General features: G+C 42.2%; 1 protein-coding gene across 3 annotated transcripts in view; it reads left to right on the top strand.

Annotated features, from left to right (window-relative positions):
- Window positions 1-13,053, top strand: part of ADIPOR2 (adiponectin receptor 2) — a 46,662-nt gene extending 33,609 nt beyond the window's left edge. For 2 of the 3 annotated variants that reach the window (XM_054207478.1, XM_054207486.1), the window contains exons 3-8: window positions 3,238-3,357; window positions 5,079-5,250; window positions 5,921-6,107; window positions 7,147-7,334; window positions 8,565-8,758; window positions 10,271-13,053. In XM_054207478.1, coding sequence (XP_054063453.1) covers window positions 3,238-3,357; window positions 5,079-5,250; window positions 5,921-6,107; window positions 7,147-7,334; window positions 8,565-8,758; window positions 10,271-10,402 — 993 coding nt within the window. In that variant the 3' untranslated portion in view covers window positions 10,403-13,053. The remainder of the gene's footprint in view (window positions 1-3,237; window positions 3,358-5,078; window positions 5,251-5,920; window positions 6,108-7,146; window positions 7,335-8,564; window positions 8,759-10,270) is intronic. The other variant, XM_054207495.1, reaches the window with a different exon arrangement.
- Window positions 13,054-14,478: the final 1,425 nt, after the last annotated feature.

Raw genomic sequence — 14,478 nt, 5'->3', positions numbered from 1 at the left:
TTTTCAAATGTGATTCTGTGGGCAGAATTTAGAAATAGTTGAAAACAGGTCCTACAGCATATGGTTGCTTATGTTGTTATATTCTAGAAGTATTCTTGAATTTCTGAGACGATCAGCCGAAGAAGAGAGAATGTGGGTATCCTAAAATACGAAGGAACTTATCACAGTGGAAACTTTACAACAATATTCCTTCTGAACAGAAAAAGCAGTATTTTTTTTCCCTTCAGTCATTGCCTGAAGAATTGAAGGTCAATAGACTCCTTCAGATTTCCAAATGAAAACGGGTATTGGTGTTGCACTCCAACTACAGATTTCCAGCTTCCAAGAAGCACAGTTTACTGTTCTTTCTAATGGGACATTATGGGAAGGAGTTGAGAGGACGGATGTTCCAGAACAGACCTCATTTTGCCTCTCTAGCAAGAAAAGGACTAAGAAGCTGAGCTTCAGTTTTTTTCCTTGAATGCTAATTTTGCAGTTTAAGGGCAGGAAGGAGATAGTAAAATCAATTCCATTTTCCGGCAATAATCTGGACTGTATAGATGATATGAATTCTTTCTATCACTAAAAGCAGCTCAGTAATGATTTGTTTGTAGGCACATTGCCAAAATGCAAAGAGTTTGGACTAGTTCATAAATAGCTGTGCTCTTTGAGCTTTACAGTCTGTTCAAATTTAAACCTTCCTATCGTCCTAGAAATGGGAGTATGTGGAAATGGGGGAAATGAACATTTTTCTGTCTTTGAGTCACTGGGCAGAAGGCAATGAATACAGGCTTTGATTCCATAAGGGACCTTTTTTCCTTCAGTCCACCAAGTTTTGTAAATTGAGGATTGTTAACTTGTTCACCCTGTTCTAGCTGGTCATTGTGTGGTGCTGGGGGAGGGAATTCTAGGCTAGCTAAAAGGCATAGCCGTGCTTCTTGCAAGTACACTGGAATTTAAACACTGGCCTTGCTTTTCTGTAAGGTGTGTTCTTGGAAACTGAAGATGTCTTTGATTTGTGAGATTGTGCAGGCTGTCATGAGCATCTTATACAGACCCCCCATGGCAGGGGACTTGGACTAGATGATCTTTAAAGGTCCCTTCCAACCCAAATCATTTTATGTTTCTATAACCTTGAGTTAATTATTTATAATACCGAAAACTAAGAATCCTAACCAGAGACATCCATTAGTAGAAAAAGCCAGTAGAATTGACAGTGTGGGAAATAATGTCAGTGAATGTTGTTGAGTCAGAAACCAAACTTGTTTTTTATTAATATACTTTCTGGTCCAAGAGGGCAAGTGCCTATTTTAGAAGGATATTAAACCCATTTACATCTCAATGTTGCCTGATGCCTTTCTCAATAGAATTAATGGGGTAACTTAGGCAGTGAGAGTGGATTTAATACTGTCTTGTACTGTTCTAGGATCTGTCTAGAGCTGATCAGTATTTATATTGTTCATCTGCTATAAAATATAAAATTGTTGCCCAGACTTGCTCGGACGGGGTGTTGACTGGAATGAGAAATGAAGGTGAGTAGGCAGTGCAAGGGACCTAGATTCCATACAAAGATCCATTTGGTCAATTAAGTTGTCCTAGTGTGGACAAATCTGAGGTAGTACAGAGCATACAAAGGATGTATACTATGTATTACATAGCAGAGATCTGCATTCTGGATAAGCAGAATAAAGTCACGAACACAATGGGGTGGACCTCTTAGAAAGATGAAGCTTCAGTGGCTACTGCAAGCCTCGGGTACAAAAGCAAGTGTTAGCATGTCATTTCTCTCAAAACCCAAAAATACTGAAGAGTCTAAATAGCTCACTGTAGGTTGGAAGAAGTCTCCTTTTATTTATTAAAAGATAAAAGTTTTAAGCATCTTGTTTTGTTAACTTGTTGACAGAAATAGTTAGTACGGCCTTACTCGAAGGAGAGAGCTGTAACATAGGAAAAATGTGCAGCCGGATCTGATCTTGGACTCAAAGTTCAGGGTAGTAACCTGAACATTACTGATAATAATTCATAGATAAATTATGTGAATTTATATACTAGATTCTCAGTCACTTTGGATGGCTTTATTGATAAGTAATCTTGATTTTTAAAGTTGTTAACCTTGATAGGGGAATAGGAGAGAGGAAAAAGTGTTGTGGCTTGTAATATGGAGCAGGCCAGTCTCCATGCAGATTGTGGGGCTTTCTTGGCTTGGTCACGAGGTGCGTGGCAGCTTTCTGCGAGGTGCGTGGCAGCTTTCTGCGTCAAGCCTGAAGGGTACAAAAGGCTCATTCTCTCTTTTCTAGCTTTTTCAAGCTTGTTTACCTTGGAAGCTGAAGCGTTGAGTGGAGTCTCTGATGGGCCATCAGCATTGTAGTAAGCAAACAGGAATGTAGAACCTTTGTGGCCCCCCTGCTTTTTTCCTAAATGGAAAGCTAGGGTGTATCATAATATGTAGATGATGTGATAAGTCAACATAGGGTAGAAAACTACCAAATCTTGTTCCTATAAAGTTATTAGTGATGTGTACCAGCTGAATATCCTGGGTTTTTTGGTTTTGCTTTCATAATTCTCTTGGTACACCTTGGGGATATGGATGTTTCTCTTTATTTGAATTTTGCTTAAAACTCTGATGTCTGTTATTGCTTTTGATTGATAACTTGCCTTTGTCTAACTGGCAAAAGTTTCATACTAGTTTCTGAAATATCTTGGAAGTCAAACAAATGACTAAATGTCTGTTACTGGATTATGAGCTGAACAGAAGCGTCAGTTAAACAGAATAGATCTTCAGATTTGAACTAAAAATTGAGGTGAAGCATTTATAACAAGATAAATGGATTCCTCTCCTTGGCTTGCTTTTTATTATCCTAAAATGCCAGATATGTTACAGAGGCATTAAGGCAGGCATAGTGACATTGAAACATAAAATAGGGAGTAATCCTTCCCTAGCGGTGGGTAGGCTGCAAGCCTCAGACTCCATATCTGGGCTTTAATGAAGCGTAACTTATAGAAGAACGCTGTTTTCTTCCAAACCTGGTGAAAACATGTGCAAAATGGATTAAAAATATGAGTTGTTCTTAGATACCTAAGAATGTAAAATTCTTTTTGCTGTTTTTTTTAATTCCTTCCTCAGAGCTGTACAAGGAAAGACGACTTCTTTATTTGCCAAGACCTCGAATCATAGTTTTGTATGGAAAACAATGTCACCTTTCTTTGTTCATCTTTCTACAAAGCATTTACTCTATTTTTTTTTTTTTCCCCTCACAGTGTTCTGAAGATTATAAACGCAATGATGAGTCACATCAAGAAGATGAAGGGTTTATGGGTATGTCACCTCTTCTACAAGCCCACCATGCTATGGAGAGAATGGAAGAATTTGTGTGTAAGGTAAGGGTGTGTGGAAACTGCTGAAGTAGTTTCCTTTTTTAGGAAGCTCCAGCGGGCAACAGACTATACCTGCAGCAACTGCACTACTAATGTGAGGGAGAGCAGGTACATGCCATCCTTGAATGGGCATCATTTGTTATAACTAGTAATGCTACAGCTTCTCAGGATCTTATTCTGTCATAAATTAATAAATTGTAAAGCATGGAACAATAGGGATTACAAATGAGACTCTAAAGCTGGCCATGCAACTGAGGAGTCTCTCTTGAGAAACACCTGTGAGTCCAAGGTGGAAGAAAAGCCTTCTGGTTCAAGGGAATTTAATTTACAAGGTCATCTTTTTCCAGGTGTCTTCAGACTTGCAAATATTTTGCTTTTCCAGCACCATTTGCATCTATTGTAGAATAAGCTTTGTCCCTTACTTGAAAAGAAAACAAGTCTGTGTTTAAACTATATCTAAGTAAATCCATTGTAGATTTTCTGACTTCTGACCTTGGCTCAATTTTTGCTACTTCTTAGAGCCATGAGGCTCTGGCCCTCCTAACTTGGTGAAAGAAGTGCTGCCCCTTTATATGCTAGTTCCTTCTGGTTTTATGAACTATTCTTTGATGTTTTTACAGAGGGACCGTAGTTACTTGGTCATCTTTTGTGGGTGGTTTTGTTGCTTGTTTTGTTTGGTTTTTGTTTTGTTTTTTTTTACTATGCATCTTTCCCCCTCTTTTTAGATGGCCTTTAGGTGGACTGTGTAAAATGAATTCTCTCCTGCAGTTCCTACCTCAATTCAAATTTCTAGTTCACAAAGTAAACTAGTTATTTTCTTGTTTAATGTATTTAAGAACCCAGTCTTTAACTGGCTTGGTTATTCTGATTAGTTTTACTTCCATAAAGGAGTGTGGAGAATTGACTTAAAAACTCTGAATTCTTGTTGTTGAAACTGAAATAAGAATGTAGCTTTTTAAACTTAGTGTTTCAGGATTCTTCAGGCTCGCTCCTGTATTACTAGCCAGACGACAAATCCAAGGAACACTGCAGAAACAACCCCGGTACATAAAGCAATTCCCTGACACCCCTCTGCTTGGCAGTGCTGCTTCTGATGCCGAACTGAAGACTACATGTATCTTGTGTTACTGAAGCAGTGTTTAAGAACACCTGTGCACACTTCTTTTCATTTGGAACCAGCTGCAAGAATAAATGTGTGCACATAATGGCCTCTCTCCCTTTAAAGAAGAAATTTGTGATGGAATTGAGAGTCATGGATCTGTTGCCCTTAACTGATATGTCAGTGTTTGTTTTGGGAGTGCAGGAGCAATTTTTTTTTTCCAGCCTGGATAAGGGATTGGACACTTCTTACTGGACTCTTGCCACTTCATGCCTTCTAGACCATATTAGCGCTGATGGGTAGCTTTTCTGCTAGACTGCCCCAAATACTAGCAGATAGATTGGCATGTGGTTAGAAGAGCAGGCTTTTACTTATTTATTTCTTGGAGACAACTAGGTGTAGGCTTCTTCAGTTAAATGGAAAGGATGATATGTGAAAATAACAGGGAACAGTGACTTAAGGATTATATTTCAAGTGTTAAGCCTTTTCCCCAGAGATGCCCCATCAGCCCTTTTCTTTTTACTGCACTCATAGATTAACACTTCCATTAATATGGGCTTTCTGACTTGCCATACATCAGTGGAACTCAATTCCCTGCATTTAACTAAAATCTTCTAACTTCTAGGTATGGGAGGGACGATGGAGAGTCATTCCCCATGATGTTCTGCCTGACTGGCTGAAGGACAACGACTACCTGTTGCACGGACACAGACCACCCATGCCTTCCTTCCGGGCTTGTTTCAAGAGTATCTTCAGAATACATACAGAGACTGGTAACATCTGGACACATCTTCTAGGTATTTTCAGCTTGCTCTAATGCTAACTGGCTTCATTTTTCTCTTTGAGAGCAAGACCAAAAGGGGTGCGGGGTGGTCAGCATTATTCCATTAGTAACCTATTAAATTAATGGGTTGGTACCCCTCTCTTAATTTTTATCCCACTGGGCTCAGATGGGACTTCCTTAATTATGGCATTCAATACAAATGAATGAATTAAAAATTCCCTGATCGTTAATAAATACCAGTAGATATTATTTTTTCCCCAAGTGTGTAAATGTTAATTGAGATCACATTTCTTGCCACAGGAGCACACTTAAGTTGCAGCTTGTAAGAGTGGTTTTCAATTTGCAAGGAGCCTTGAAGGGAAGGGGTTTCTTTGAACTATGCCCTTCTCTTTTTACATTTTGCAACGCATTTTTTAATTGTTCTAGAATGTCCAACTTGTTGTCAGGCATGCTGCAAAACAAGTAAAAAATAGAGAGTCCATACAAGTCTGTATTGCATCAGTCTGAGACAAATGTGGTTGGAATGCATAACTGAAGTAGGGCAATACACTATTCTGCATGTATACTGCTGATTGTCACATAGTTCCTATGTCTAGTGCTCCTGTACGTTAAAGTCATGGTTTTAGAAATAAAAGCTTTCAGTATGCATGAACTTGACATCTTCCTGCCTTACGGTTTTTCAGGATGCGTGTTCTTCCTTTGTCTGGGAATCTTCTACATGTTCCGGCCAAACATGTCCTTTGTAGCACCAGTGCAGGAGAAAGTGGTTGTTGGATTGTTCTTCTTGGGAGCTATACTCTGCCTCTCCTTCTCATGGCTCTTCCACACAGTTTATTGCCACTCAGAAGGTGTTTCCCGGCTCTTCTCCAAGTAAGTGCCTAGAGGACAGAGTAGGCCAAATAGGAAACAGGTGGGAAAACAGGGTTGGGATTTATTATGCCTGGAGCCCCAGTGTAGGAGTTGTTCGTTGCATGGCTGTGTGTACTTTGGAGCAGAGTTGAGCAGAGATTCAATACAGCTTCTTCTAATTATTGTTTGTTTCAGCATGAGTTTTTGTGCTATTGATTTAGTTGTAAAACCCCTCCGTTTTCTGCTCTTTGGCAGGCGTGTGCATGCATCTTGCTGCTTTAAGTAATACACCTAGAGCTTAGATGCAGGACTTTGAATTTTTAATGGAACTGTCACTGCTTTTCATTTCAACTATTCTGAGTAGCTTTGAATCTTAAATTTATGTAAGACAGCTCTATGTTGTATATCAAGATGTCTCGGTCTTTTGGTTTTACTACGTGTTCTTTTTCGACTGGTTGCTAAATCTCTCGTATTTCCTAAGATTACTCAATCTAGGATAGTGTAATCTGCAAGACCACCTCTAAAGTAACCCAGCAATTAAAATCCCCTACTGAAAAACTAACTCAGAGTTTGGTAAAAAGCAGTGATTAGGAATTTCTTTTCTTCACTGGTGCACAGGAAAACAGCGTGGTTGAAAAGTTGCGACGTTATTCCCCGGTGGTCACTTGAGATGATGCCTGACTAACTCACGCTTGTCAGATACTAAAGTGTTTGTGTTGGATGAGCTCTCACAACATACTGCGTGCCCTTTTTGTGTTCAGAGGACTCTTGTGCTGCTTTTTTCCTCATCTGAAACTTAAATCTGAGTTTCCTTCAAAAAGCTTTGGTCTAAAGGCTGCTGTATGTATTGCTGATGGCTGGCCTTACTAGCTGGCTATCAAGGTAATCCAGTGGGAGGGCATTGGTGGAAGAGTTGCTGTCAGGAAGTAAGTTGCAATGGTGAGAATAACTTCATTTTGCAGTGAGAAGTAGACAGTTGGTCTACTAAAGAAGAGAGTGTTGGTATGAGGACTTCCAGAGGTTCACATTTCTTAACAAACTGATTTTTGTTTCCTTCTAGGCTGGACTATTCTGGCATTGCACTTCTCATAATGGGCAGCTTTGTACCATGGCTGTACTACTCCTTCTATTGCAACCCTCAGCCTTGCTTCATCTACTTGATTGTGATTTGTGTCCTGGGCATCGCAGCCATAATTGTCTCACAATGGGACATGTTTGCAACCCCTGAATATCGGGGCGTAAGGGCAGGTAAGACCTGAAGTTAATTGTTCTGCGTCTTGACTGCCTTTCCTTCTTCCTACTTGCCGCTTGGAAAAAATGTCTCGGGAAGACTTAAGAGAGCTTAATTTTATAGAGAGCTAATATTCTTGGACTGGGAGCTTGGTGGGTTTTCCTTCAGCAGTGATCACAGCCAACTGGATGCACAGATAAGGGCTGACGCAAGCCCTGGAAGTGCATTCCTGAAATGGACAGTAACACATGCAGTAGGAAAGGTAGTGCATAGTGTTTCTAGCTACATCTAGCAACTTTGCTCGTTCAAAAAATGACTGCTTGGTGTGTGTATGTGTATACTCCTTCTACTGTTTGTCTTGTTTTTGTAATACTAGGCTCAGACACTAGCAAATCATTGAATGATGGAATTAATTTGAATGATTTGCCTAGATAAAATGCGTATTTGAGACAAAGAGTCTAGTTTTCCTCTTCGTGTGACGAAAAGAACAAAAACAGATTTGGTTTCACGTTCTGAGGTAGGAAGAAAGAAAAAGCTTTAGGGGACAGCTATGGAATCTGAACACAGCTGGGCTGAATAGTAATATTTCTTGTTACTTAACCTGTGTATGCCGTCTACAGTAAATTGAGATTTCCTGGACAACATATATGTGTACCTTCGGAGAGTTCAGCCTTCCAAATTTAAAATCTGGATGGGACATGATTTTTTCACCACACACACACACTTTTTTACAAGATTTCTGTACTTGCTGCTAAAACTCTAAATAAATAAGCCATGTTCTCATATATGCCAGATAAGATGAGCCTCAGATGCTACTTTTCTGTTTCCTAGGACTACTTGTATAGCATGTGATAAATAATCTCTTTGTTGTCTCTCCTTGTTGTCTTGGCTCTTGAGAGATTATGGTAAAGTGAGACATAGTTCATGTAGTCTCAGTGCCCTCTACAGTCCAAGATGTGTAACTGGCTTAATGTACATTGAAGCTGGCAGACACACATTAAATTAAATATTTTGGTATCTGCTGGAACATATAACTAAGTAGCTTCTAGTATATGAAGGAAGTCTGTGCATTCTTTAGCTTCCTCTCCAGTAAAGCTCTTCTGGGGACCTCCAGCTTTGAGAGTTGCCACCTTTCTGCTGCTTTGGCAAATACTGAGTTTTCCCTCCGTAGCTTTTGTGTTTTCATTGTCTCCCTTTACCGCCACTGTGTTCAAGTCTGACTCTCCCACGTTTTCTTTACCTCCCAGGAGTATTTCTAGGTCTGGGTCTTAGTGGGGTTATTCCCACCCTGCACTTTGTCATCTCTGAGGGGCTCCTGAAAGCAGCCACAATGGGGCAGATAGGCTGGCTGGCACTCATGGCATGCCTGTACATCACTGGTGCTGCACTATATGCTGCCCGCATCCCGGAGAGATTCTTCCCTGGCAAGTGTGACATCTGGGTGAGTCTACAGAATGACTGGATGAGGAGACCAAAGTGAAAGCTGGTTCCCCTTGAGGCTGGAGGATGTTGTGTCAGTGTTTTCTTATTGCAAGTATCAAACTGCCGCACCAGAAGCGTAGGTCTAAGGGGCCAAACAGCTGTGGGCTCTCTGAGCCCGCCTTACCTGGTGCCTCTCTTGCTGAGTTATCGCAAGGTAACTGCTGGTGTGCAAATTCACCTCAGCACATGTACTAGGTAGCTCTAATAGATAGGTTTGTGAACCTTTGCGTGTGTGTTGAGGATCCTGCAAACACGCATCTTGCTTCTGTGCAGAATAGTGCATGGTTATATCCCTGATGCGTTCAGTGTGTTCTCTGGGATCTTCATGATGTCTGGCTCGTCATCTTGTGCAGCCAGTGAAAATGCTGGATACAGATGGTAGACTGTCCTGGTTTGGAGGGATCTGGCCCAGAAGAGGGGAGAGTGGGGTGAGCAAGTGTGTGTGTGTGTGTGTGTGGAACTTGTGGTGAGGGAAAGGATCACGAAGACTGTGGAGGGGAAGTATATGGGGAAGATGTAAAGAAAGAAATTGGGTGGAACAAGAGTGGAGGTGAGAGGGAGGTGGACCTTTGGAAGGCCACTGTACTTCCACTTGTATGGTCTAAGGCCCCTAAAGAAGACTAGAAATGAGAATGAGGCCTGGGTTGTTTGAGCGGCTTTTGCACAGCACCAGTTTGCTAGGTTTGTTTAAGTGGCCAAAGAAAGCCTTGTTACGATACTGAGCTAGGCTCCAAAAGCACTGGTGTACTACCAGCTCTTCTCCAAGCTTCCCATGGAGTCTGCAAATACACATTTGTAGAAACTTTTCAAGAACACTATCCATATTGGTATGGCTTCCCTCAAACAAGGGCATGCTTTGTCATGTAGCTCCCTCATGGTTTTCATTCTGCTGTACTATAATCGATAGCATCCTGGGCATTCATTCAGAACATCTGCTTGTTTCTAGGTTTTAACATAATACCATTTTTTTTCTGTTCTGTTTCTCTGTGGCAGAGAAATAAAATAACAGCGTTCTGAAAATCCACTTGGTAAAACTTATGGCTGTGACCAGAGCAGAGTTTGTACCTGTTAGGTGTATGAGAGCCCTTTTTATCTAAAATACAGGTGTATGTTGCTGAGGAGCTAATTTAAAAAGCGTCCTGCTTAAGCCTTTTGCCCAAAGGCCTGAAATCATCCTTGTCCTTTCACAAAGATGCGCTATAGCATTTATGTAGCCTATTTGTTGGTTGACCAGCCGGTTAAGATGACTGTGAAGGAAAGGGTTGTGTGTGTGTGTAGAATTTGATTATTTTGCTAATGATAGGAGAGGGATGGGCTTTTAATACACAACTTGGAGAACTTTGCAGCTTGTGGTTGGAGGTACTGCTACGTGTTACTGTGTACTTCAGCTGAATGTGTGGCTTTTCTGGAGACAGGGTAGCAGTAGAGCCTGAAGTGCCCCAGCTGAACAGAAGTGTTTTCTTTTCCGCAGTTCCACTCCCATCAGCTGTTTCACGTCTTTGTAGTGGCTGGCGCTTTCGTGCACTTCCACGGGGTTTCGAACCTCCAGGAGTTCCGTTTCACGGTCGGAGGAGGCTGCACAGAGGAAGATGGGATGCAGTAAAAACCAGCCTTCAGCCCAAGATCGTAACCAAACCAGTACCGCAAGCGCGGTCGAAGCATACAGGCTAGCGAAATGAATACCTAAGAAGAATCCAGGTTTCAGCTGATGGGGCGTGGAGCTTCATGGGGGATTCTGACTAACCAATATAAATCCTATACCTCAAGCAATGGAATGAATCAATTTGAAGACCAGGAAATTCTGAAACCCTAATTTATTCTTGGGATCTACAGATTGAGCTACAGAGGACCCTTTCCAAATCGGCTTCTGTTCAATGCCATATTTATTTGTAGAAGTGGGGAGGGATAGCTTAGCAGTTTCGCAGTTTCCTTTTTTTTTTTTTAAAAAGAATGAAAAAAAAAAAAACCAAGGTTAAATTTATATCCTCTTGGAGGGTCTGGGAGTTGATTTTAGATGCTCTTTTGGGAGAAAAAACAAATTGTAAATAAGATTTCTAACTTTCTGTTTAAATAAAATTTATATAAATGTTTTAAACAATGGGTGGGGGGAAAAGGGTTTTTGTAAAGAATGCAACATGCAAGTACCACACACTGTTTCAATTTTGCACAAAATAAATGATTGCAGGAGGACCAGGTAAAATACCCAGGAGTGAAGCATGTTGGCCCTGTAGATTTTCCTGGTGGCCAATATGCCCTGGGCAATGTGGGGTCCTGGCCAGCACTTGGAGTAGGTTCAGTACGTGTACACAAGGGTTGTGAAGGCTGGATTAATCGTGTTGTCATCCAGGTCACAGTGTTAGCAAGTTTATTTACCCAAGTAACTCGAAAGAGACATCTGTGCCCTCCCTCAGCGCGTGGGGCAGCTGCCTTCCAAGCTTGCGTGGCCTGTATAGTTTTGGATAGTGGATCTTACAGTAAGTTGTTTTCTCATCGTATGAATTGGAATGTGATGGGATAACTGCACATGAAATGGCAAACAGCCCGACTCCATCAGTGCCTGCCTATACCCAGAGGCTCCCGTTGAGTAGATGGTTGCCGTTTGCAGGCCTGCCCTGTTTGAACAAATGATGGTAATGCACTTGTCAAAAGATAGTTGAGCATGTGAGGGGAAACAGAGGTGGGGTTAAGATGGACTGGAAAGAGGAAGCTGTGCGCTCCAGGGCTTGGAGTTAACAGTTACTGCAGACCTCAAGCACATTACCTTCTCATGTGTCAGGCTCTGTATGCCAAGGGAGTTTGCAGGTTTTTCTTTTTAAGAGGAAAAATCCACAATCAGCCCAATGCAGTTCCACTTCTTTTTTTTTTCTTTTTTTTTTTTTCCTTAGGTCTGCTTCCCATCTGTGCTTTAGCAATGGGACTGCTGGTGTTTCTTAAACCTAAACCTAAGAGTTCAGTTGGATTGCTGTGGAGCAGACGCACCTCCTATATAAGGGGAGGCATATAGCCTTCTCTTGTGTAATTGATGTAGCTTGATCTTTGGAGCCCAGTCAGAAGCTAGACTGAAGGAGATTCTTTGGAGTCGTAAGATGAAATTTGAACATTTTGTTTGTTATGGCACAGGTATTGCTTGGAGTGTTTAGTTGGAAATTCAGAGCAATTACCTCTCTCACAGATGAGTTAAACAGCTCATAAAATGCTGTATTTCACAAGAAAGGAAGGTAAAGGGTGGTTTTCTTTGTTTTGGGTTGTTTTTTTTTTAAGACTCCTGCAAGTTTGAATTTTCATCCTTCAAGAGAAAAATGTGGATTGCAAAGATCTTCCCATACCCTGGATATCACGGAGTGTGTTTTTGAGGGGTTTCTTTGCCTAATGGAGTCAAGTAGAAGCAGAATGCCTTTCAAAAGTTGACTGGATATTAAGGCTTCGCCCCTCAAATGGAATCTTTGTAAAGCCTCTGAGAGCAAGGTCAGCTGCAGAAAGCGGTGCCGCAGCAGAGGCTGCGAGCTTAGAGGGACGTGTTCTCAGTAGGATCACTACACTGGATGCCTGTAGGGCCAGAAATTGTTCATGGCGGGTGTGTGTGGTACTAAAATGAAGTAAAGAGCAGTATTAACTTGGATGTAAGGGCTAATAGCACTGGTGTCCCGGACAAAGATGTAGAGTTGCCCGGCAGGAGGTATAGTGGTGTCCGAGAAAAGTGTGGTACGTATCAGGATTGGAGTCATCTGTAAGGCGCTTTGGGATACCTCTGTAACGGTACCAGCAGAAGTGGTATTCTCCATCCTGGATCATCCCACGTTCACTCCTTGAAGGGTGATTGTAACCTGGTCCTGCACAGCACAGAACTATTACAAAAACACAGTACTCCACCTGCTATTCTTAACCCAGTCAGTCTCTCCGTTCGAGAAGTTTGTGTTCCAATAAAAACAACCTAGCTGTGCACTTTTCTGTAGCTCTTGCTGAGAACTCTTCCCAGGTTGGCACCTGAATGCCTTACTCTCAGCAGTCAAGAGGCTTGCTTGCTCTGTGTGCAGGTTATTGCCATAGAATAGTTAGGACCTACAGCTTCTTTCCTTCCCCATTAAATAGTGGCCTTGTTCAGTATATTTCTTTTTAAAAATTGCTTACTGTTGAAAGCAATGAAGCACATTCTGGGGTTTTGATGGTTGGGGACTCTGGTGATGGTTCCATATAAGATGGGATCTTATTACTTGCTGTATTCTTAACTTCTGCTAATAAAAGAACCAAATGGAATATTGTCTAGTTTGGGTCTTTCCGTGCTGTGTGTGAAGCTTGAAAGAGTCGCGCTCCCTTTCTTCCTTCCCAGCGCTTACAGGCAACACTTCATAGGCAAAAGACTTCGGCCGGTGCAGAAACCAAAGGGATGCTTAAAGGCTCGTGTATGTGTTGAACTGATGGCTGCTGTATGCCTTCTCGAGCAAAAGCTGGTGGCTGGGAGTTCGACTGAAACATTAGTTCTGCTGCATGTCGTCCCCTTGGTGTCTGTAATTCACATCAAGTTTGTGCCTGGTCTCACCATAAGATTTCAATACTGTCTAACATGTATCAACATTGCAGCTGACAAAGGTGTCCATGGACCGTGTTGCCTCTTAGTGCCAATCGCAAGGGAAACTTGTTTTTCCAAAGTCTAGATTTTTATTTGATGCCCGCTGCAGTTGCCAGGTGTAGTACGGGGCAGATAGTGTGTAGGGGAGGAGGATTATTAAGTGTGTCTGGTGCCACCACTTGATGAAGCTGCTTGTCATAAGGATTCCCCCGACATACAATTCTGAACTTGCAGAGAATGAAAAGCCCGGGACTACGTTTATCCTGTCCCATGACTGTTTGTTTTTCACCTCTGCCATATTTTATAAGTAACTTGAGGACCAAGTGGGATAGATTGGTGTTACTGCTAAGTTTCATCTGTCCTGGACAACTTAAATGAACCCACGCTGTAGAGTGAGGGCCTAAAGCTGCAGGGCAGCTTTGGGGCTGACTAGCCTTTGTCAGGTCTCTCTCTCTCCATCCCCCAAGCCTCCATCCGAACCCAGGCTAGCTATGATTTCAAAGGGGATCTATTTTTGCGTATTTAGAGACACTAATTTTTTGGTGGCTCTGTTCTCCAGTCCCTGCTCTTGCAGATTTTTTAGAGCAGACTGTGTGTGTGCCGTCCCTCCAAGGTTTAAAAGGGCTTTCTCCTTCCACTGTAGGTTGAGTGCCAGGGGGTAACAGGCTGACAAGGGAAAGGAACAAACTGGCCAAGGAGCCAACCTGGATGGAGCGTGGTGGAAAAGGTGCAAAAACTGTGATTTATGGGCAATATAAGAAAGCCAAAGGTGAAGCACTGAGGGGGTGAGAGCTTGCAAGGAGGGACTGAGGGTGCGAAGAACGAGAGCTGGGTGGAAAAGAGGGTGGGGGCTGGAGACCTTGGTGGTTGTGGGTGAATTTGTAGGTGAGTTGAGATTGAGAAGAGACCTTTGGCAAGCCTGGGCTCCAATGCCTGATGTAGAGGAATACCTCCCAGCCTGTGCCCAAGCAATGGATTGATTGTCTCCTCCTGGTTTGCAGGCTTAGGGGCTGGTGGGGTGGGAAGGAGTCAGGTTTGGTTGGTGCTGACCAGAACAGCCCCGTGCCTGGGCTGGGGCCTTCTCCTTCATCACCATTCCTCGTCTGTCAGCA

This window comes from Rissa tridactyla, chromosome 1, assembly GCF_028500815.1.
Source record: "Rissa tridactyla isolate bRisTri1 chromosome 1, bRisTri1.patW.cur.20221130, whole genome shotgun sequence".
Taxonomy (NCBI): domain Eukaryota; kingdom Metazoa; phylum Chordata; class Aves; order Charadriiformes; family Laridae; genus Rissa; species Rissa tridactyla.
Note: the sequence above shows the minus strand (reverse complement) of the source record. Positions and strands in the feature narration are given on the sequence as shown.